This window comes from Gopherus evgoodei, chromosome 1 (genome assembly GCF_007399415.2).
Source record: "Gopherus evgoodei ecotype Sinaloan lineage chromosome 1, rGopEvg1_v1.p, whole genome shotgun sequence".
Lineage (NCBI taxonomy): Eukaryota > Metazoa > Chordata > Testudines > Testudinidae > Gopherus > Gopherus evgoodei.
Window position 1 is genome coordinate 44,782,386 of NC_044322.1, and position 22,928 is coordinate 44,805,313.

The 22,928-nt window shown below is 43.1% G+C and overlaps 1 protein-coding gene across 8 annotated transcripts in view; it reads left to right on the forward strand.

The window, feature by feature from the left end:
• Positions 1 to 22,928, forward strand: part of FRY (FRY microtubule binding protein) — a 388,433-nt gene that overhangs the window by 357,704 nt on the left and 7,801 nt on the right. For 6 of the 8 annotated variants that reach the window (XM_030563058.1, XM_030563048.1, XM_030563011.1 and 3 more), the window contains 4 exons: positions 7,917 to 8,066; positions 13,458 to 13,556; positions 14,055 to 14,138; positions 22,725 to 22,742. In XM_030563058.1, the coding sequence (XP_030418918.1) occupies positions 7,917 to 8,066; positions 13,458 to 13,556; positions 14,055 to 14,138; positions 22,725 to 22,742 (351 nt within the window). The remainder of the gene's footprint in view (positions 1 to 7,916; positions 8,067 to 13,457; positions 13,557 to 14,054; positions 14,139 to 22,724; positions 22,743 to 22,928) is intronic. The other 2 variants (XM_030563027.1, XM_030563038.1) reach the window with 1 other exon arrangement.

The following is a 22,928-nucleotide window of genomic DNA, read 5'->3' on the forward strand; positions in this document are numbered from 1 at the left end:
AAATGTGCTAAGTTTGCAATGTAAAATACTGCCAACATAGTTGATTGTGCAACAAAATCCTTGTTTGGAGCAGTCTGTCAACCTCATACTGTGTTTAGCGAAAGCTGTGCAATTTTCAAGGCATCTTGAATTAGAATTTATCCTCCTCAACAATGGGCATTCCAGTTGCCTCCACTGCTTTGGACAATCCCACATCCTGTCTATGTGCAAGGCTTACACCAGCTTTAAAAACAGATCTCACAAGATGAGGAAGGATAGGCTGAAGTGTACCCTCCACGCTCCCTAGTACCAACTATGGTCCTCTCCCATGAGGACCTCTTCATCACAGAAGAACCAGGCTTTCCCCTTCTATGGGGTACCAAGAGGGATCCTTTCCTGGTATTGTCCCATTGGTTGGAGCCGGAGCCCTCATCTATGCTGTTACACCTTAGCACAAGATCCTGTGTGCCAGTGCTGACTTGATTGTCTCTGCCTCCTCGGGCTCTGGTACTGATAAGAGCTCTGGTACTGATGCAGAGGCTCTCCCTGTAGATACAGAAGAAGACATGTCCTCAGATTCAGACTGTTTGTCCAGGACTCTGCCTCTTTCCCCTTCCATTGTTCCCTGAAGGTATTTCCCAACTACAAGACCTGATCTGTGACCAGCAAACATTCTCACCATCCTTGGTCAAAGTAGCCTTGGGCCCTGCCCCTTTCGCTATGACCACCACAGTGGGCTTACTGGAAGCCCTGGGCCCCATACAAAGATTACTACAGGGTACCTGCTCACAAGAAGCCATTTACCAAACAGCAACCTCTGAAACTTCAGCAGCCACTGATACTGAAAGACCCTCCACCACAAGAGCAAGTGGCTGAGGAGGAGATGCTACCATCCTCCTCCTCCCCTAATGAGGTGGTCATAATTCCCCCACCAGCCTATGCCAATGACTTCAGATCCTTTCAGGACGTGGTAAAAAGAATTGTTGTCACTGCAGATTCCCCCCCAGGAAATCCAGGAGACTCAGCACTCTCAGATGGACATTTTAGATTCCACTCCCAGAAAAAAATTGCTTTGCCTAATCAGTGAGGCACTGCTGGCTCTAACCCACACTGTATGACAAATACCTGCCAGCATTTCATCTATCTGAGAGGGCAGACAAAAAATACTCTACCAGCTAAGGCCCTGGAGTATTTTTTTTCTCCCACCCTTCCCCCGACTCTTTGGTAGTGTATGCTATCAATGAAAGATTTGCCCATGGCAAAAGGATTTCTCCTCCACCCGTCAATTAAGAATTCAAACACCTGGACTTGCTGGGGTGAAAGAGCCACTCCTCCACTGCTCTACAGTTGAGGATTGCAAGTTATCAATCCTTCAGGACTAAATATGACTCTACTAATTATGCAAAATTCACACATTTTGGTCCTGCAACAGTTGGTCACTAAAGAGAACAATCACATGCCCTTATTTTTGAAGGGCAGACCATTACCAAAGCTTGTCTGCAGGCCATCCTTGATGCAGCTGACACAGCCTTGATGGTGACTATAGTCATGCACAGAGTGTCCTATTTCCAAACAGCCAGTCTTCTCATGGAGGTACAGAATGCTATCAAGGACCGCCCTTTTAAGGGGCCAAACCTCTTCAGCTGTGACATTAACACCTCTCTCTATAGCCTAAATGATTCTAGAGCAACTCTGCAATCCCTCGAGATATACATGCCTGCGATGAAAAAATGGTTCAGTAAATCCGAGATAGCTCAACTTTACAGGCCAATGCATAGCAGGCCTAGACAAGGCCTACAGAGCCACCCCAAAAGGAGTTCAAACCACACAAGAAAGGGCCCTGTGCAACCATCACGTCTCATTCAGTGATTTTGACAAAAACAGTTTTGATTACCCAGTCAAGGGTCACAAACCAGCTCCTTCTCTGAATGTCATGCTGTGAGAATCCACCCTCCACCCACCTTTCTAGAATCATCTCTATCATTTCTTGCCTGCCCTGGAGTGCATTGTGTAAGACAAATGGATCCTGGACATGGTTTCATCAGGATATACTCTGTTCTAGTCTGTTCTGTTCCCTCTAGTCACCTCCTGTTCCCGGTCTCTCTTCCAGGGCCCTTTCTCACAAGAGTCTCCTCTGAGGCAGGAGGTCCAATCTTTCCTTCTCCTGGGGATAGCTGAGTCAGTTCCCCCAGAATTCACTGGAAGAGGAATCTATTCCAGGTACTTCCTGGTCCCCAAGAGGAAAGGTTCCTGGAGACTGATCCTGGATCTGAGGACTTAGAATATTTTCATCTTTTAGCAGCGCTTCAAGATGGTAACCCTAGCAACAATAATGCCATCCTTGGATCTCAGGGACTGGTTCATTCTCTCGATCTCCAGAACCTGTATTTTCATATACCTATGCACCTGTCCCACAGACTCTTCCTGTGCTCCGTCATTGATACAGATCACTACCAGTACTGGGACCCTTTGGCCTTTCAGCTGCCTCAAGGGTCTTTTCCAAATTCCTCTCCATTGTCATGGCCAAACCTGTGCCACTGAGTATTAATCGACTTTCTCCACCTAAATGACTGGCTCCTCAAGGGCTGCTCACTTCCCAAGGCCTTTGCCGTCTTTCACTTTGTTTGAATCAAGACAAGTTCACCCTAACCCTGGTATACCACATAGCATTTATTGGAGCTGCTCTAGACTCCTCAACTGCCAGAGCCTACCTGCCAGCAGACAGGTTTGTCACAATGGCTAGACTGGTTACCACACTGCAACAGAGTCCTCAGTCCCCAGTATGGACATGCCTGTATCTATTAGGCCACATATTGGCCTGCACATTTGTGATGCCTCATGGACAGTTGCACCTCCATTGCATTCAGGCATGGCTCAGGATGGCTTATACCCCCAAGAGAAACTGGCTCATCAAACAGCTCACCTTACCTTAGTAAGTACTTGTCTTCTTAACCCAGTAGAAGGACTCTTGCAAATGCAGGGGTCCCTTTTCCATGTCCACCACCATTGAAGTCATCCCTGTGGATGCCTCCCTACTGGGATGGTTTACTCAACTCTTGGACTCCACAGCCCAGGGCAAATGGACTCTCCAGGAGTCATCTCTCCATAGCAATATCATCTAACTCATGGCAGTTCACTATGTGTGGCAGCACTTCCTCCCCAGCATTGAAGACCATTCAATCAAGGTGATGCTGAGCAACAGGACAATAGTGTAATATACAGACTGCCAAGGGGGAGCGAAATCCCATATGCACAGAAGCCATGAGCACAGTCCATATGCACAGAAGCCATGAGCCTTTGGAACTGGTGCATCTCCTGCCTCACAGACATCTCAGTGGTCTCCCTAGTGGGCCTGCAGAACACCATAGTGGACTCCCTCAGCTGGCACTTCCACCAGGACCACAAGTGGGAACTCAATGACTCGGTCTTCCAGAACATCTGGCAGTCCTGGGGACTTCTCAAGGTAGATCTTTTTGCAACACTCTCCAATGCAAAATGCCACCACTTTTTTTTGCTCAGAGTGAGGAAGAGGAGTGACACAACTCCCTGGGGGATGTCCTCCTCATCACCTAACCTCACACACTCCTATATTTCTATCTTCAACACCTCTAATACGAGATGAAACAAGATCACGCAGTAGTGATGCTCATACCTTTGGCCTGGCTGTGCCAAGTTTGGTTCCAGGACCCGCTTTACCTCTTTCTTCAGATGACTTTCCACCTCCCTCTGGCAGCAGATCTCTTAACTCAGAGCTCAGGGACCATAACTCACCCCAGTCTGGCTGCTCTTCACCTCAAAGTCTGGCTACTAGATGGTTCTCAGGCATAGAACTCGACTATTCTCTGGAAGTTTAATCTGTACTCCTGGGCAGTAGTAAACTACCTTCAAAAGTAGAAATGTTTCCAGGTCTGGTGTGCCCAATATTGTATTTCCTCTAGATGCTCTCTTCTCTAACAGCTCTTAACAAACTGGAGAAATGGCCTGAAATAAATAGGATGAAATTCCATGAGGACAAAGGCAAAGGGGGAGGCTGTGTGGGGCCCTAAGCCTCCGCAGGAGTGGGGGTGGCATTGGCCCCAGGCTTCTGCAGGGGGGCAGGAGCAGGCTTGGGGGGCAGGGGGAAATTGCGCCCCAGCACGAGCCAGTGGAGTGGAGAGGGTTGGGGCCAGGTCGCTCCACTTCCTACCGCCTGGTGAGTGCAGGGCAGGCCCGACCCTACACTCACGGGGCGGCAGGAAGTGGAGTGAGCCAGCCCCAACCCGCTCCACTCTGCTCCCGTGGCTCCCAGACTTGAGGGGCAGGTGGGACGGCCCCCCAGCACTCGCCAGCGGCACGGAATGGGCAGGGGCCGGTTCGCTCCATTTACCGCCGCCAGTGAGTGCAGGACACCCAACTCCTGCTGAGTCCTCAGGGGAAAGGCTGGAGTAGGGGCGGGGCTGGAGCAGAGCCAGGGTGGGAAGAGCAGGGTCAGGCCATGGGGGAAGAGGCAGAGCAGGGACTGGAGCAGCACACAGTTGTGTAGGGCACCAGGAAATTGGTGCCCTATGCAGCTGCATACTTTGCATATGGGTAGGGATGGCCCTGACTACTGATCTGATCCAGCATGGCAGTTCCTGTTTAATGGTAGGATTACAAGAAACCCAGATTTGACAATAGTCACTCTAGGATCTTGTGGAATTCTGGTGCAGCAGGGACATGGCACTCCTTTCTACAAGGAGGTTGGATGCACATAACAGGAACACCTCCTACTGGTTGGAACACAGCATCGTGTAGGTGCTCACTTTGCCTGCTGAGCTATAGTATGAATGAATGTCGTATTTGTGAATAACTGTAAAAGAGCAGTTTGTTGGAAGGGGAAGGAAATGAAGGAGTGAGGACTCCTAGTCTGAACCAGGTTTTGATTAATCTACAGCTAAAATGCTTTGGAAAGTTGTGACCACAAAATAAAATAAACACATGAAAACACACTATCTGTTTGCTTTCCAGTAATATGTTTTGTTGTAGCCTTAGGAACTTTGTGATACACATAGAACAGGGGAGGCCAAACCATGCGTCGCAAGCCACATGCAGCTCTTCGCGGAGCCCTCTCCCCACCCCCCACCTGCCAGACTGAGAGAGGGGACCTGGGGGCTTCTGCCCTGCAGTGGGTTGGTGAGGCTAGAGGCTTCTGCCAGGAATGACTGGTGTCTGCCAAGAAGGTGTGGGGGACACAATTTAAAGATTCAGCCCCCCCCAACAGCCTGAATCAGCCCCCCCTTACCCTCAGTAGCCCCTCCTTGTGGCTCCCAGATGTTAAGTCTGTGTGGAGAGGCAGCAGCAAACAACTGGGAACTGAAGAGAGGGGCCACTTCTTTAGTTCCATGGGGAGAGGCAGCGGCTCTTCCTGCAGCTCCCAGCTGTTTGTTGCTGCCTCTCCCCAGGGTGCAGCTACCTGCTTGCTGGTTCCAACAGCTGCCATGCAGGGAGTGGGCCCTGCTGCACCATGTGACCGAGCAGGGCCAGCAAACTCTGGCAAAAAAACAGGGGGTGGAGGGGATGACATAGTACGCCCTCCGCCCCATGTGTCGCCTCTGGCTTCTACCCAGCAGGGAGAGGGCTCTCGGTGCATCAGCGCTGTGGGGCGCGCCTCCTAGGGCTTGGGGATTCAGCCCCAGCAGGCACCTCTCATGGGGCTGAAACCCCCAGACCTTCCTTCCCACAGGCTGAAGCCCTGAACTCTAGCCGGCATGCCCCGGCTCTCAAACTTCTGAAGATTGTCATATGTCTATGTAAGATTAGACTGAGTCTGAACACCCCTGACATAGAAGAAAGGAGAGGTTTTGCAGTCACCTCAAGTCAATTCTTATCAAAAGCTAAGTGGTTCAAAGTAATGCTAGTCCAGGTAATGATCAAATGTGCAGTTCATGCTCACCTATCTATTCCTTATGCTTTAATTAAATAATTTCCTGTTGATTTCTATGTATTCTGTTACCATTTCTAGGAAAATAATACTTTAAAACATAAAAATATGGTGTGAAATTGGAATTGATGACAGTTGGGAACAAATAGCACTGGCTTCAGCCAGTTCATAGCAGAAGTAGATACTCAAGCGTCCCGCCACAGTTCTAACAAGATGTCATGTTTCTGACCTACAAAATCCTTCCAGTTCTAATTCAGAGTCTGCCATGAATATAGGCTGTCAATCAGTCTGAATCAAATGAAGATTGTTGTAATGTGGACAAATGAGACATAGGAGACCATTTAATTAATTTCTTTTAAACTTTTTTTTATTGCGACCTCATCTGCATGTATAAAGATGACAGAATAGTGAATTTGCCCTATGCATCATCATGTTCCATAAACATCTGGCTGATGTATCCTAAAGCTATCTGTATGTTAAAAATTATCTTCTTTTTTTTAAAAAAAAAAGTATTGACTTGACCATGTTTTGTGAAAGACAAAATTGTGTTCCAAAATGAATAAGACTGTAATATTTAAAAATATAAGTCCAGATGCTGCCCCATTTTGGTAGAAAAAAGGGAATGGAATCTTGTCCTATATTCCCTGCTAAGGATTCCCCTGGCATGTGGGGGGAGTCATTATCAATCATAGAACTGTCATTGGCTCATCCTATGCAACCATTCCTTTTAGCCATCAGTACAGAGAGTGGGGCGCAAGTATGGCTGGAGCGTTGTGTATTCTGGCTATTCTCAGCTGACATACAGTCCCTTGGGGACTGTTGCTAGCTGGCATATTCTGCACTAGAGCTAGGCAGAGAATCAAGGAGCTGTAATCAGCTCCCTGACAGCCCCTCATCTCTGCTGCATGGAGGAGAAACGCAGTACATTAGAGTATCTAACCCATTTACTGTGTAATGTGTAAATTGTAATTCTTCAGTCTAGAGGCAGAATGGGGGAAACAGAGGAATTGCTTTATCAGACCAGTAGTTCATCTAATTGTGTATCCTGTCTCTGGTAGTAACCAGTATTAGGTGCTTTAGAGGAACAGTCAGGAATGGACAATTATGAAATAGGGGAGATTTCTCCCTGGCCATGCTTGATTTGTGCCCCAAGGCATGAGGGTTTATAAATCCCTTTTCCTATCTAATGCAACTTTGGGCAGTCTAATAATCCATGCATTGTCTCATCCTTTTTTTAAATGTCAATCCTACTGAACGTTTGGTCTCAGAGGTATATTGTGGCAGTGATATTTGCATCGTTTCAGTTCTTGAAAGACTTAAACTGTCTTTTTATTACTATTTTTTATTAAATGGAAGTCATTACAAAGAAGTTACAGGAGCAGTATGCTCCTTGAAGACCAAGACTATGTGCTCTTTTAGGTGTTGTACCCCACTCAAATATCAAAAAAATGTGTGAACAATAGTTTCCAGATGCAACTTTATACTGTTGGAGCCTTTCCAAGCAGCAGAGGTGTTCAAACAAGGAGGTTTCTCTAAACCTCTTTCATGATATTGGGAACTAACAAAACAGTATCCAGAATGGGCAGAGAATTCATGTATTGATCAACACTGGTGATCAGCAGGAACAAGAAAAAGCTACATGACGGTACATAAAAAGAACAGGAGTACTTGTGGAACCTTAGAGACTAACAAATGTATTTGAGCATACATTATTTGAGGGTACGTAGTTTATAAAGAATGAATCATCCTCGCAAGCAAGAACATGGTATTTCAGCAGCAGTTTGTAATTCCATTGCTAAATGTGTATTCTCTGGCCAGTTCCACAGCTGCCTATCTGGAGAAACTTCTGAGCACTGTGTCCCGTGTAATAGTAATTGTTATTCAATCTCCTTGGGCAAACATTCACTTCGTCCCATGGGGATGGTTTCTTTTGCACTTGCTGTTATTGTATGAAGAAGGAATGTATGCAGTTGTGTTTGCAAAGGAAAGACGTTTGTATTTGAGCAATGAATGTGATAAGAACTATCTTGTTTCACAGAATATTCAGAAAAGGTTCTGCTTCCTAACTTGTGATGCTGCCAGTTACCTTGGTGACAACCTACGTGGAATAGGCTCAAAGTTTGTGAGCTCTTCTCAGATGCTAACTTCGTGTTCAGAATGCCCCACTCTTTTTGTAGATGCTGAAACGGTGAGTATATTCCTGTAGAGGATAACAACTAGCATGTCCAGCATGTGTCGTGTAAAGGAAGCTAGGGTGGCAAAAGTTTTTGGAGATTTTTCTTGTTTAAGTTGTCTAGTAGTTTGGAGACAGATGTTGGGGCCTTGGAGAGAACCTCTGATTATCCCGCTTTTGGTCTGCCGAAGAATATACTTATCAAGGGGACACCTGCCCTCTTGGATTCCTACACATACACCTCCTGATTATAGTTCTTTTTTTCCCCATTGTCAACCAAACTTCCATTACATTTTCATACTCTTTTATTAGAGTTTAATAATGCTAGCAATTGGCTCTTTAAATGAGATGTGTTCAAGAATCTGTCTCTCAAGACGAACAAAAGATACAATTGCCTGTAAGTTTTACCAATATAACTGTGTCAATTAGGGGTATGATTTTATTTTTTAACAATATATTTATAACAGTAGAAGCTCTAGTATGAACAGAGCTATCCCAATATAACAGTGAGTTGTATTGGCATAATTATTCCCCTTCTTGTACAGGAATAGCTATGCTGGTATAAAGCACTTTATGCCAATACAACTGCATCTACACTCGGTGGAGGGGGGGGTTGATTGTGGCACTTTAACTATAATGTAGTTAAAGTGGTACAACTTTCTAATGTAGACAAGCCCTTAGAAACCAGGTTCAGCTCATTAGTTGTAGACTGTTTACAATGACAGGAGAATGAGGGTGACCAAACTTGGAAGAAGTTCAGATTCTTCTGTTTACCAGACAGTTCAGCAAAGTTTATCCGAAACCTACATTCCTAGTGAGCTGATGGTGTTGATGTTGCAATGTGGTGACACAATGATTGGCAATGCAAATGTCTGAACCTCACTCAGAATGTTCTTGGGTTGTCAGGTTTAGATTTCTACCCAAACTATTTGCACAGCTTTATTGGAGAATACTGGAACTATCCAGCTTCTTTTGTTGGAAGTGATTTTGTTTTCTTCAGTCAAAATTGTGCTCATAGTAAGGATGCGAGTTCGTAGTTTGAAAAGATTGTAGTTTGTATTATGTTTTGGATTAGTAATAATAATAATAACTACGGGGTCATACACTTAGTTGCTTTTGTGGGCCAAAAGAATTGCACACACCAGAGGACTACTTGTATTCCTCATTTCCCCACTCCACCCTCAAGCTCCCAGGTGCCATTCTACCATCCCTTCTTTTTCAGGGACTTCTTGCACATGCCCTTTGCCAAGGTCTCTGAATACTTTCCCATTGCCCCCTCTTCCCCATCTCAGGGTACACGACTCTCCCCCATACATCCCTTTTCCTTCTTCTGCCCATACTAGGATTCCCATGTCTCCCCCCATGCCAGGGGCTTTTCATGTCCTCCCTAGTCTCCCCACACAGAGGTCCCCTACCCTGCCTGTAGTTTTATGTGATTAATAATTAAGCAATCCATTTGCAAACACCTAGAAGATAATAAGGTGATAAATAACAGTCAGCATGGATTTGTCAAGAACAAATCATGTCAAACCAACCTGATAGCTTTCTTTGACAGGGTAACAAGCCTTGTGGCTAGGTGGGGAAGCGGTAGATGTGGTATATCTTGACTTTAGTAAGGCTTTTGATACTGCCTCGCACGATCTTCTCATAAACAAACTAGGAAAATACAACCTAGATGGAGCTACTATAAGGTGGGTGCCTTACTGGTTGGAAAATCATTCCCAGAGAGTAGTTCTCAGTGGTTCATAGTCATGCTGGAAGGGCATAAGGAGTGGGGTCCTGCAGTTCTGGGTCCAGTTCTGTTCAATATCTTCATCAATGATTTAGATAATAGCATTGCGAGTACACTTATAAAGTTTGTGAACGATACCAAGCTGGGAAGTGTTGCAAGTGCTTTGGAGGTTAGGATTACAATTCAAAATGATCTGGACAAACTGGAGAAATGGTCTGAAGTAAATAGGATGAAATTCAATAAGGAGAAATGCAAAGTACTCCAGTTAGGAAGGAACAATCAGTTGCACACATACAAAATGGGAAATAACTGCCTAGGAAGGAGTACTGCAGAAAGGGATCTGGGGGTCACAGTGGATCACAAGCTAAATATGAGTCAACAAAAAAAAGCAAACATCTTTCTAGGATGTATTAGTAGGAGTATTGTAAGCAAGACACGAGAAGTAATTCTTCAGCTCTAGTCCACACTGATTAGGCCTCAACTGGAGTATTGTGTCCAGTTTTGGGTGCCACATTTCAGGAAAGATGAGGACAAATTGGAGAAAGTCCACAGAAGAACAACAAAAATGATTAAAAGTCTAGAAAACCTGACCTATGAGGGAAGATTGAAAAAATTGGGTTTGTTTAGTCTAGAAAAGAGAAAAAAGAGAGGGGACATGATAACGGTTTTCAAGTACATGAGAGGTTGTTACAGGGAGGAGGGAGAAAAATTGTTTTTCTTAACCTCTGAGGATAGGACACGAAGCAATGGACTTAAATTGCAGCAAGGGCGGTTTAGTCTGGACATTAGGAAAAACGTCCTAACTGCTAGAGTGGTGAAGCACTGGAATAAATTGCCTAGGGAGGCTGTGGAATCTCCATCATTGGAGATTAAGAGCAGGTTGAACATGTCAGGGATGGTCTAGATAATACTTAGTCCTGCCTTGAGTGCAGGGGACTGGACTAGATGACCTCTCGAGGTCCCTTCCAATTCTGTGATTCTGTGTGCCCCCATTTCCTTTATGTCAGGGCTTTGCATGTGCCCTTTCCATGCTCTCCCCTCCATTCTTCCCCTATGCCAGGACCTCTGTGTGTGCCCATTATTCCCCTTCTTTTTTCTTTGTTCTCCGGGCTGCTCTACACTAGAAAGTTAGGTCAATGCAGCTACCTTGGCTCAGGATGTGAAAAAGTCACACCCTTGAGAGACGTAGTTAAGCCAAGCCCAGTGTAGACAGCACTAGGTCAATGGAAGATTCTTTTGTCTATCTAGCTACCGCCTCTCAGACAGGCTGTTTTACTACAGCAATGGAAGAATCCCTTCCAGCGCTATCATAAGGGTCTATACTACAGCGCTACAGTGGTGCAGCTCCTGAATTTCTAGACTTGGGGTGTCAGCTGTTTGAAACTGTATTGGGAGGTTGGGCAGAACTAAAATGAGATGTATTGTTATGATGGAAGGTGCTAATGACTGCCTCAACCAGTTCTCAGATCTAGAGGCAATTACAGAGGTGTTTAAAGCTGTTAGCTCAGCTAACCAGATGCCATGGGCTCCGTGTGTTCTCCATTTCCCTTTTTTAGTTTTCTGATTTTCACTGAAATCATGACGGTTTTGCCCACTGATGCCTAAAACATTCCCCAAAATTTTGGAATTGATCAGATGCAATATTCAAAAATTATTGTATTGCAGCCAAACAGAGAAATGCTATCAAGTTAACTAAGGCCTTGCAATCTTGGCCAATAATACTTAGCTCTTATATAGCACTTTTCATCTGTAGATCTCAAAGCACTTTACAAAGGAGGCTGGTTTCATTATCCCCATTTTACAGATAGGAAAACTGAGGGACTTACCCACAGTCACCCAGAAGGCCAGTGGCAGAGCCAGAAATAGAACCCAGATCTCCTGAGTACCAGTCCAGTGCTCTCTCCTATTTGATTAACTGTGCAGTGTATACATATCCTTTTAAGGATATGTACACACTGCACAGTTAATCAAGGAGATTGGTGTCCAGGTCTGATCACATAGGTTATCCTAGCCTGAATGCAAGTATTTCTGTTTCTGCACTTCCTTGCGTTCATCTGCAACACATCCCGTGATTCTTTGTGCTGAGAAGCTCTAGATTTCTTTCTCAGTCAATTGAGGGAGAACTTATCTGTCCTCTGGGGGAAATTGTACAAAGGTCACGGAATTATTGTCAGCACCTGAGTGATGTAGCCTTCATCTTTACTGAAAAGTGGGTGAATTCCAGCCCGAATTGAAGTGGAGGCCATTTTCTAACCCCCAGCCTGGTAAGCTAGCCCGGATTTAAGGCACCTCCAAACTCAAATCAGAGGATTATTATTTTTTTGTATGGCTGGTAGAAAGATTAAGGCTAGCATTCATGTAAGACCCCAGGTTAACTGTGCAACGTAGACATACCTTCAGGTAGAAATAAGCCAGATTCTATAGATATGTTGGGAAGAATAGAGAGATTGTTATTTGGAACGCACCATGTTATATACATTGACTCCATCAATACACTGACAGTGCTGTGAAGCAAGTCTTCTCTCGTTGTGCTGCTCTGGACAGGGCAAAGTAGTTGGAGTACCATATATTTCTGTTGGAGAAAAAAGAGTGAAGAAGCTACCAGCTAGTGGCTTTTGAAGAGGCCATCCAGTTTTAGTGGGGCAGGCTTTCAGAATGGCCTTCTTTTTGCTGCTTTGCTGTTCAGTATGGGGTTCTTGGAAAAGCCAACAGTGCCTGTGCACTCCCTCAGCTGCCCTACATGCCTCAGTGATTGAAGTTGACAAGTAGCCAAGTTGTGTGCATTGCCAGGTTGGCATGGAACACTTCATGGCATTTGAGTCATCTCTTCCTCTTCTAGCTCTATATCTGAAAGACAAGAGGAGGGGGCAGAGGTGGCTCTAGCCATGTTGAAACATCAGACAACACAATATGCTCATCAGCTTCATTTGAGTTCAGTGTAATATGGGTTGTATGATATTGACTGGCTTTATGAAATGAGACAACTTTTCTAATTTCTTGTGACTCTGTCCATCTTTTATCAATTAGCCACAGGTTCTGTGGTGGCAGTTTGATCTTGCACATTTTATATAAAGCTGCGATCTAGAAATGTCTGAACTATAATCTGGGTCTGCTCTGACTAACTGCTGTGGCCTCACAAAAATTATTAATTTCTGTGCATCTGTTTCTGTATCTGTAAAAATGTGTATACTGTTACTTACCTCACAGGAGACTTGTGAAGATTAACTGGTTAATATTTGTACAGCACTTTGTGTATTTGGGAAGGTCAGCTTTACTATCTGTAGCATTTTGAGTTGAAGCCCAGAGTACAAATGTGTTTCCTGAGATTTTAGTAGTAAGAGCTAAGGTGGCTATCTCAGCTCCAGTAACCCCTGAACATGCACTGCAGATGGAATCAAGCTCTGAAAGTCAAAAGAAAGTGCTAGTTACTCCAGAAACCCTTACTGGCTGCCAGAATCATTAGCAAGATGGATTGTGTTTTCAATTTTAATTCCAGTTGGAGCAGGAACCTGTACATCCAGCAGCATTAGTAGTGTTTTAGCATGGGATTGAGACTGGCAAAGGGTAAACTTTAAAGTGCCTTTTGCAGTGCATACCATAGCTTCTACTTTACTAATATTTTTCTTCTTTAATAGTAAAATTTACTGGCCCATTTTTTATTTTATTGTTTCCAGCTTCTCTCTTGTGGACTTCTTGAAAAGCTAAAATTCAGTGTTCTAGAACTACAGGAGTATTTGGACACATACAACAACAGAAAAGAAGCAACTCTCTCAGTAAGATTTCCATGCTTTATTGCCCTGTGTGTTCATATATTAAAACGTTTTGATCTCAAATCTGTTTAAATGAATAGTAGTATAACATTTTATAGGTCAATATTGTATCTAGAATTTGGATCCATAAATGTCTTCTCTCTCTTTTTTTGGAAGATACGGTAATTGATACAACAAGAATTAAAAGAATGACTCTTTGTGGAGCTTAATTTCAAATGTGTGTGCATTCTCTAGTCTTTCAAGCTCCTCCTCTCTATTAATTAGTAATTCGTGTATTAATTTGTTTTGTTTATATGATATAAACACCATTAGAAATCAGAGTTATAGCTTTTTAACTCAACCCACTAATGCAAAATGTATTAGGCTGTATGAATGAAGAGCTTAATTGCAAAACTTGAGTTAATATGTTTTCAAGACATCATATTGTGAGACTAAAATACTTTGTTACCCTTCTTTAAATCTAGCCAGAGCTAATACCTCACTTTTTTTCTCTGAAAACAGTGGCTTGCAAACTGCAAAGCAACGTTTGCTGGGGGTTCACAAGATGGAGTTATTACTTGTCAGCCAGGGGATTCTGAAGAAAAGGTAATAAGGAGCTATTTTACTTTCCTGTCAAGTGACATTTATGCATTGTTTACTGATGCCAAAAGAAGCTGGTGCCTTTACCTCCTTGTGTCCCTTTGCAGAGCTTGGACACAGTACCAGTCCTTGCACTCATGAGTCTGTTGTCGCTGTTGGCACAGGCCTGCCCAAAGTGGGTGGAGAATGGGTGGGGATATGGTACTGTCCTCCCACTCTGCACCAGTAAGGAGAGCTGGCCACTGACCAGGGCAAATGGATGTTGCTCTGTAACAGCAGTAACTTTCCTACATCATAATGTCTCTGGGAGTTCCTTCTGGTGCACTTTATTTCCAGAGCACCTTCAATATTGCCAGTGGCTTTGCAGCCACAATTTGGCCCATAGTGTGTAGACTTTTTGCATTTGAGCTTTAATGCGTGAAATATTAAGCCTTTCACCTTTAAATTATTGGTTGAAATCCAACTGATGTTAGTAGTAACAAAATATTTACCATCAAAGGTCTTTTCAGTGGTCTGTGAAGTAATTAATGCTGTGAAAAAACATTTATGTGAAACAATGTTTCATGCATTGCATTTGAAACAAAAGATTCCTGTATATGCTATGCAGTGATTGCCATAAATCAGTCAACAGTCTTCCTGGTTCTTTGCTATTTTAACTATACAGAACAATTGGTATCTCAAACACCATTGTGTGGGAAGTGTTGGAAATGTTATTCTTTCTTTTTTAATGGCAAATACTGTATATGTTCATGGCAGAGCAAGTGTTAGATAATTTAGATGTCTTCAAGTCACCAGGGCCTGATTAAATACATCCTAAGAATACTCAAGAAGCTGATTGAAGAGATACCTGAGCCATTCGTGATTATCTTCAAAAAGTCATGGACAACGGGAGAGATTCCAGAGGACTAGAAATGGCAAATATAGTGCCCATCTATAAAAAGTGGAATGAATAAACAACCCAGGGAATTACAGACCAGTCAGCTTAACTTCAGTACCCAGAAAGAAATGGAGCAAATAATTAAGCAATCAGTTTGCAAACACCTAGAAGATAATAAGGGCATAAGTAACAGTCAGAATAGATTTGTCAAGAACAAATTGTGTCAAACCAACATAATAGCTTTCTTTCACAGGGTAACAAGTCTTGTGGATGGGGGGAAGCAGTAAACGTGATCTATGTTGATTTTAGTAAGGCTTTAAATAATGCCTCGCATGACCTTCTCATACACAAAATAGGGGACTACAACCAGATGGAGCTACTATAAGGTGGGTTCATAACTGGTTTGAAAGCCATTCCCAGTTCATAGTTATAAGGGATTCTCAGAATAGCTGGAAGGACATACTGAGTGGGGTCCCACAGGGATCAGTTCTGAGTCTGATTCTTCTTCAATATCTTCATCAATGATTTAGATAATGGCATTGAGAATACACTTATAAAGTCTGTGGTTGAAGCTGGGAGGGGTTACAATGCCTTGGAGGCTAAGATTACAATTCAGAATGATCTGGACAAACTGGAGAAATGGTCTGAAGTAAATAGGATGAAATTCAATACGGACAAATGCAAAGTATTCCACTTAGGAAGGAACAATCAGTTGCACACATACAAATGGGAAATGACTGCCTAGGAAGGAGTACTGCCGAAAGGGATATGGGGTCATAGTGGATCACAAGCTAAATATGAGTCAACAGTGTAACACAGTTGTAAAAAAAGCAAACATAATTCTGAGATGTATTAGCAGGAGTGTTGTAAGCCAGACACAAGAAGTAATTCTTCCACTCTACTCCGTGATGTTTAGGCCTCAACTGGAATATTGTGTCCAGTTCTGGGTGCCACTGTAACGCTGACAGACCCTGGTTGTCGGCTGGGGGGATCGAACCAGGGCCCTCTGGAGCTTAGTGTATGAGCCTCTACTGCTTGAGCTAAAAGCCTGTTAACTAAGGCTGTAGCACAGACTCATTTAACTCTCTCCCTTAGTGGTCTTGGTTCCACTAGAGGGGACCAAACACTGCATCCATTAGGTGTCTGGGTTACATACTTCCTCTAGTGGAGGAAACGCGTCCCAAGCTTCAGTGTCTTCCCAGCTGAAATCCCGGATGAGCCCCCATTTGTAACGCTGACAGACCCTGGTCGTCAGCAGGTGGGATCGAACGTGGGACTTCTGGAGCTCAGTGCATGTGCTAAAGGCCAACTGGCTTTTGGCTAAGGCTGTAGAGCAGAGTCACTTAACTCTCGCTCTTAGTAGTCTCCGTGCCACTAGATGGGACAGAACACCACACCCAGGAGGTGTGTGGGTTACACCACATTTCAGGGAAGATGTGGCCAGACTGGAGAAAGTCCAGAGAAGAACAACAAAAATGATTAAAGGTCCAGAAAATGTGATCTAGGAGGGAAGATTGAAAAAATTGGGTTAGTTTAGTCTGGAGAAGAGAAGACTGAGAGGGGACATGATAACAGTTTTCAAGTAGATAAAAGGTTATTACAAGGAGGATGGAGAAAAATTGTTCTCCTTAACCTCTGAGAATAGAACAAGAAGCAATGGACTTAAATTGCAGCAAGGGTGGTTTAGGTTGGACATGAGGAAATAATTCCTAACTGTCAGGGTAGTTAAGCATCGTAATAAATTGCTTAGGGATTTTGTGGAATCTCCATCATTGGAGATTTTTAAGAGCTGGTTAGACAAACACCTGTCAGGGATGGCCTAGATAATATTTAGTGCTAGCTTAAGTGCAGGGGACTAGACTAAAAGTCCTCTTGAGGTCCTTTCCAGTCTTACTATTCTATGATTCTAAGGGTTTTGACTCACAGACCGGATATTTTGACAGGCACATAGGGAATCATGATGTCCTGTTCCAGTCCTCAAAAGATAGAGACAAACAGACAGAAAAGAAGGAGCAGTAACAAACACACTTAGGAAATGACATCTGGAGGCAGAAGAAAGAAGAAACATAACATTCCCTCTTTCCTTGTCTTTGTGTGTGTAAAAAAGGACAATAACCTTTTCAGAACTACACACCTGAAATTTTAGCCATATTTTCCTCTAACATGTTTTATCTACTTGTTCATTATCTCTCCTCTCCCATTCTCCCCCTTTTTTTCTGGTTCATTTTCTTTCTTCCCTTTTTTTTCTGAACATCCTTTGTTCCGCTTCCTCTGTTTGCCAGAAGCTGAGAATGGCGACAGGTGATGGATCACTTAATGATTACCTGTTCTGTTCATTCCTTCTGGAGCACCTGGCATTGGCTACTGTCGGAAGACAGGATACTGGGCTCAGTAGACCTTTGGTCTGGCCCAGTATAGACGTTCTTATGTTTCTTGCTTCATTTTTTCCTTCTTTGTACTTCACTTTCTGTTCCTGCTCTCCCTTGCTTTTGATACACATGCTTTTGTGAACATATGGGAAGGGAGAGCAAATTCCACAGCTATTGCTTCCCCTCTCACCCCCGCCCCAGTGCATTTTGGCTGCCTTGACATTTTTTGCATTAAAGCCCGTGGACCAGTGCCAGCACAAGTACATGCACACATTGGGAAAGCTGCTCACATACCTGACAATGCTTGGGTTGCATTTTACAAGCCTTGATGTAGTGACACATAGGCATGTTGTGGATGGGCTATGTGCAAAACTAAATAAAAGATCATAGAATCATAGACTTTAAGGTCAGAAGGGACCATTATGATCATCTAGTCTGACATCCTGCACAACACAGGCCACAGAATCTCACCCACCCACTCCTGTATCAAACCTGTGTCTGAGCCGTCAAAGTCCTCAAATCATGGTTTAAAGACTTCAAGGTGCAGAGAAACTTCCAGCAAGTGGCCTGTGCCCCACGTTGCAGAGGAAGGCGAAAAACCCCCAGGGCTTCTGCCAATCTGCCCTGGAGGAAAATTCCTTCCCAACCCCAAATATGGTGATCAGCTAAACTTTGAGCATGTGGGCAAGACTCACCAGCCAGACACCTAGGAAAGAATTCTCTGTAGTAACTCAGATCCCATCCCATCTAACATCCCATCGCAGGCCATTGGGCATATTTACCACTAATAATCAAACACCAATTAATTGCCAAAATTAGGCTATCCCATGATACCACCCCCGCCATAAACTTATCAAACTTAGTCTTGAAGCCAGATATGTCTTTTGCCCCCACTGCTCCCCTTGGAAGGCTGTTCCAGAACTTCACTCCTCTGATGGTTAGAAACCTTCATCTAATTTCAAGTCTAAACTTCCTGATGGCCAGTTTATATCCATTTGTTCAATAGACATGGGGAAAGATTCCTTACTGCTTTTATAAATACAATTCAAATATGAGATAAAATTTGTGTGGAGGTTTAACAACCAGAATCTGATTAATCGTTGTCTTCCCACTGTACTAGAACAGAAATCAAACAGTAGCTTAAAAAGTTGTTGATGTACTGCTGTTTCTAAAGCTTCCTGTTCTCACCCGTCCCTGCTTTCATAATTGTAATTCTCAGTCCCATGTTGCAACATCTTGTTCATTATTTTAAAAGGAAATAAAGCAGAAGGAATAGAGAGAACACTGAACGGTATACAAAGGGGATTAAAATTGAGTACATAGAATCTGCATAAGATACTAAATGGCCTAAACACATCTAAAAATATGTATGTCATATTACAGTTGTGTTGTGTTTGTCTTTAATAAGGTGTTCTCTATTTCAGAGTTAATGTGTGTGTTTTGTGAAAAAAGGGTTAGTATACAAACTACTTGTTGGTCAGAATGAAAAGAAGTGTTTCTCCCTGCTGCAGGAATCCCTATTCTCTTCCCAGCAATGTTCCCTCAACACAAAATGTATTATTCCTGGGAGTTCACAAGATGGTAGGACTTTTGATCGACAGAGTCGTACGTTTCTCTTCTCCCATCCCATTCACCTGTCCATATGAAACAGTCTTCTCACCAAAAGGCCTTTCTTTTCCAACACTTTTCATTCTATTTACTCATCAAAAGTAGAATGGGAGGAAGATTCCAGGGAAGCATGTGCTGAGAAAGTATCATTGGGAAGGGAAAAATAACTCCTACAATGGTGAGTAATTTTCTCCATGCTTTTCTTCTGCTCTTCACCTTGAGCATGAAATGATAGTTCCACGCAAGCACACAATGAAGAAGATGGGGATATGCCAAAGAATAAAATAATTATTGGGTAAAGAAAAGCTCTCTGTCTTACAGAGGAAGCAGTAACATAGGCACCAACTTCTCCTGGCGCCGGTGGGTGCTCAGACCCCCCCCCACCTGCCCCGACTCTGTCCACCCCCTCCCGCCCCTTTTCCGCTCATTCCAACCCCTTCCCCAATGTCCCCACCCCAACTCTGCCCCCTCCCTACCCCTATTGGACACCTTCCCCAAATCCCCGGCTTCGCCTCCTCCCCTGAGCATGTCGCATTCCCATTCTTCCCCCCTCCCTCCCACAGCTTGTTATGCTGCAAATCAGCTTTTTGCAGCAGCAAGCACTGGGAGGAGAAGCGGGGATGTGCTGTGCTCAGGGAAGGAGGCAGAGGTGGAGATGAGCTGGTGCGGGGGCCACCAATTTTTCCCCATGGGTGCTCCAGCCCCAGAGCACCCACAGAGTCAGCACCTATGAGCAGTACTTAAACTCTTTAATGCCATTTAAAGGTTATATGCAGGTCCTAGAATGCTGCTTGGCACATGAACTCCCTCTTCTGACCTTTGAACAGCTCCTCAACCCTGCCAAGCTCATAATCAAAAGCAAGATCCCCACAGACCAGGACACACCGCCTCAAAGTAGCACCAGACCCTGCCAGAACAACAGTTGCAAAACGCTGCAGACATATCTCCACTGCTATGATGATCAATACTCCACACAACACACCTTTCAAGATTCACAAGTCCTACACTTGCTTATCACAACATGTGATGCACCTCATCCAGTGCATCGAATGCCCCAATAACAACTATGTGGGTAAAACCAGTCATTTTACAAGGTGTGATTCCTACTTGATGCCAATTTGGTTTATCTCCTACTGGATTAGCCACAGAAGGCTGCTTGATAAAGTAGGATTAGGAAGATCTGGAATCAAGTCTCAGTTGCAGTAAAGTTGAGCACTCACAGCAACTCCTGAAGCTAAACTAGGAACTCTATTATTGATGTAAGTCCTCTATACTGTCTGACTACAAATGGGAAAATGCAGCCTTTAAACATGGAGTTGAATTGGCTCCTGCACCCAGCTCCTGGAAAGGAGGAATACATAGCTATTCAAAATACAGCTACAGGCTGAGCACAGTTTCTACTGCCTTCAAATCCAACAGTTACTTTGGAATATATTAGCACATGTTCTCTCTCTCATACTTTCCAAGGCTTGCAGCACAACATCTGAAAACAATAGAACCAATGCTGAGGACTAGAACACCCGAACATCATCCACTTGCTGCTGAATGCTCCAGCTCCTGTGGGACTCTCTTGTGTCAATGAATGGCTAAGAATTGTATTACCTTTAAAGTGTCTGTCTAGTCTGGAGTCAGATTAGCACTTCCAGAAAAATGGAGTGACTCCCATCTCTTTTTAGGACCTATAAGTACTTACTTAAAATCACAAGAAGGCTTACCGGCATCAGACTACTTCTTTGCCATCTTTCTGTTTTAATGGCCCCGGATCTGATCTTGTCAAAACTGAAGAACTATCTTCTCCTGGAAAAAAAATTAATCACAATTTTACTGGAGCACAGTGACTTTCTTATTTTTTCATTCTTAGACCTATTTGAAAAATATAGGTAACATTCATCCCTACAGGTTTTTTACCATGCAGGTTTGTCAACTAATCTCTATCCTCTCTCTCACACACACACCAAGAAGATTTAGACTGGAACCCGAGAGACCTTTGAGTGCTAAAGTCATTCTGCCCAAACAGTTAAATGGCAGGGGAAGGCAAATGAGTTCTCAGTCAAATACTGATTACCCTCTCAACTTCTAAGGAATATTACTTTTCATGCTGAGGGAGCCAGGATGAGGAATTAAAATCATTATCAAATTATAGAGCCAAGTTGGGGCTGGGCATCATTAACCTAGAGAATCTTTGGAATATTTATTTAAAGAGTGGTATGTTTTCTTTCAGTGTACAGGGAGGGTTTTTTTCTCTTGAATTACTCTGTGCCCCTCTCCCCCACCCCGCGTGCGCCTCCCCCCCGCACGCACACACTTTCTTTTTGGAAGCAGTGGAGAGAAGGCAGCTTTTCTTGAACAACAGACCATGGAATTCACTCTTTTTTGGCTGTTTTCCTCCACTTTTAAGAAGTAAATTCCATGGTAGATTAGGACAAACTTATTTACTGAATCAGGGATTTTTAAAAGTTCACATAAAACCTGAAGATGGTGTCAAAATTTGGAAATATATAAGTGAAATGCTTTGACAAATGCAAATCAGTGTAGTTCTGAATTTACTGGCACAGTAGTCTGTCTTATCTCTTCCTGTTTGATCTTATATTTAGTTGTACAAGGCTTAATTACATAAACTGCATGGAATTTGACCAATAATGTCAAAGGCTTAATGTTCACCACCACAAAAGCCAGCACATTTAGAGCTTAGTCTGCCATTCAGTCATTAACTCATCCCATTGTATAGAGAGGTAATGTAGGAAACTGGGCAAGCTTAAATTCATATATGCTTTAATATCAAAGCACAATGGGATGAGGACAGGGCTGAATTCCTTTGCTTTGGCAATGCCAAGATAGTCCCTTAGCATTTAACTTATTTGTATTTGCCTTCTTTGTTTTTAAATAATAATATAAAATATTTTATAACAATTACAAATGTTCATTAACATCATTGCATGTGCACTGACATCACATTGCTGGGAAGATGTCAGTGTAGGTTTATGCGAGAGTAAAACTGATGACATGATGGTTTTATAGACCTGATATGACACCTCGACAAAATGGTGAAAGCTGTATTAGAAATGCATAGACCGATATATTAGAGTGAACATTAGCTCCTGGGAAAAGGAAAAGAGAGCATCTCTCCTTTTTCAGGGAGGGGACTTTCTTTAAGTTCGGACTTTAAAATAAATCACAACTTAAAAGTTATACACAAAACTTTTCAGTTCTAAAATGCCCAGTTATAAACCTGGAAGCCACAGGGTTTTTAATGGAAATAGTATTTGACCTTATACGGCCATATAACACAACATTTTTGCTTCAGTTCTGTTAACGATTTGAAACTACTGCATAAACTTTTGAGAAATTCTGTGCTATGAATTCTTTGTGCATAATAAAAAGACCAAACTTAGCCAAATTTATTCATTTAAAAATCATTAAGCAGTGGAAACTTTGATGGTATAATTTCCTGGTTTTTGGAAATACACTCTGGGAGAAATTGGGACAAATAAATCTCAAAATCTAACTGATTTCAGTTAGTTTGTAATTTACCATTGGGAGTAAAGCTTGGTTTTAATGAGAATGCTGTGCATGATGTGTGAGTGGTACATTTTCAACCACTTAGCAAACTGAGGCAAGCAATGCTAATATTGTTGACAGTTAAGCTATTAAAGAAAGGCTGTGCTTCCTATTGCATGCATTACACTGACACTATACTTTCTTTCCTTTCCTTTTTCCTGTGCCATGCTTGCTGTGTAGCAAATGGAATCTCTTGCAGTAAGTTGAAGTTCTTTCATATTCTTTGTCCATCTAGAGATGGACTAATGCAGCCTGGTTTTACTGTTTTTTTTTGTTTTCTTTTTATCTCTTGGCATGTTTTCCCTTTTTCTTTTCATTTTTTCCTTAGCAGTTTTGATTCAACATGTTGTTATTAAAATAAGTAACTAAGTTGTGTTTTGAGTC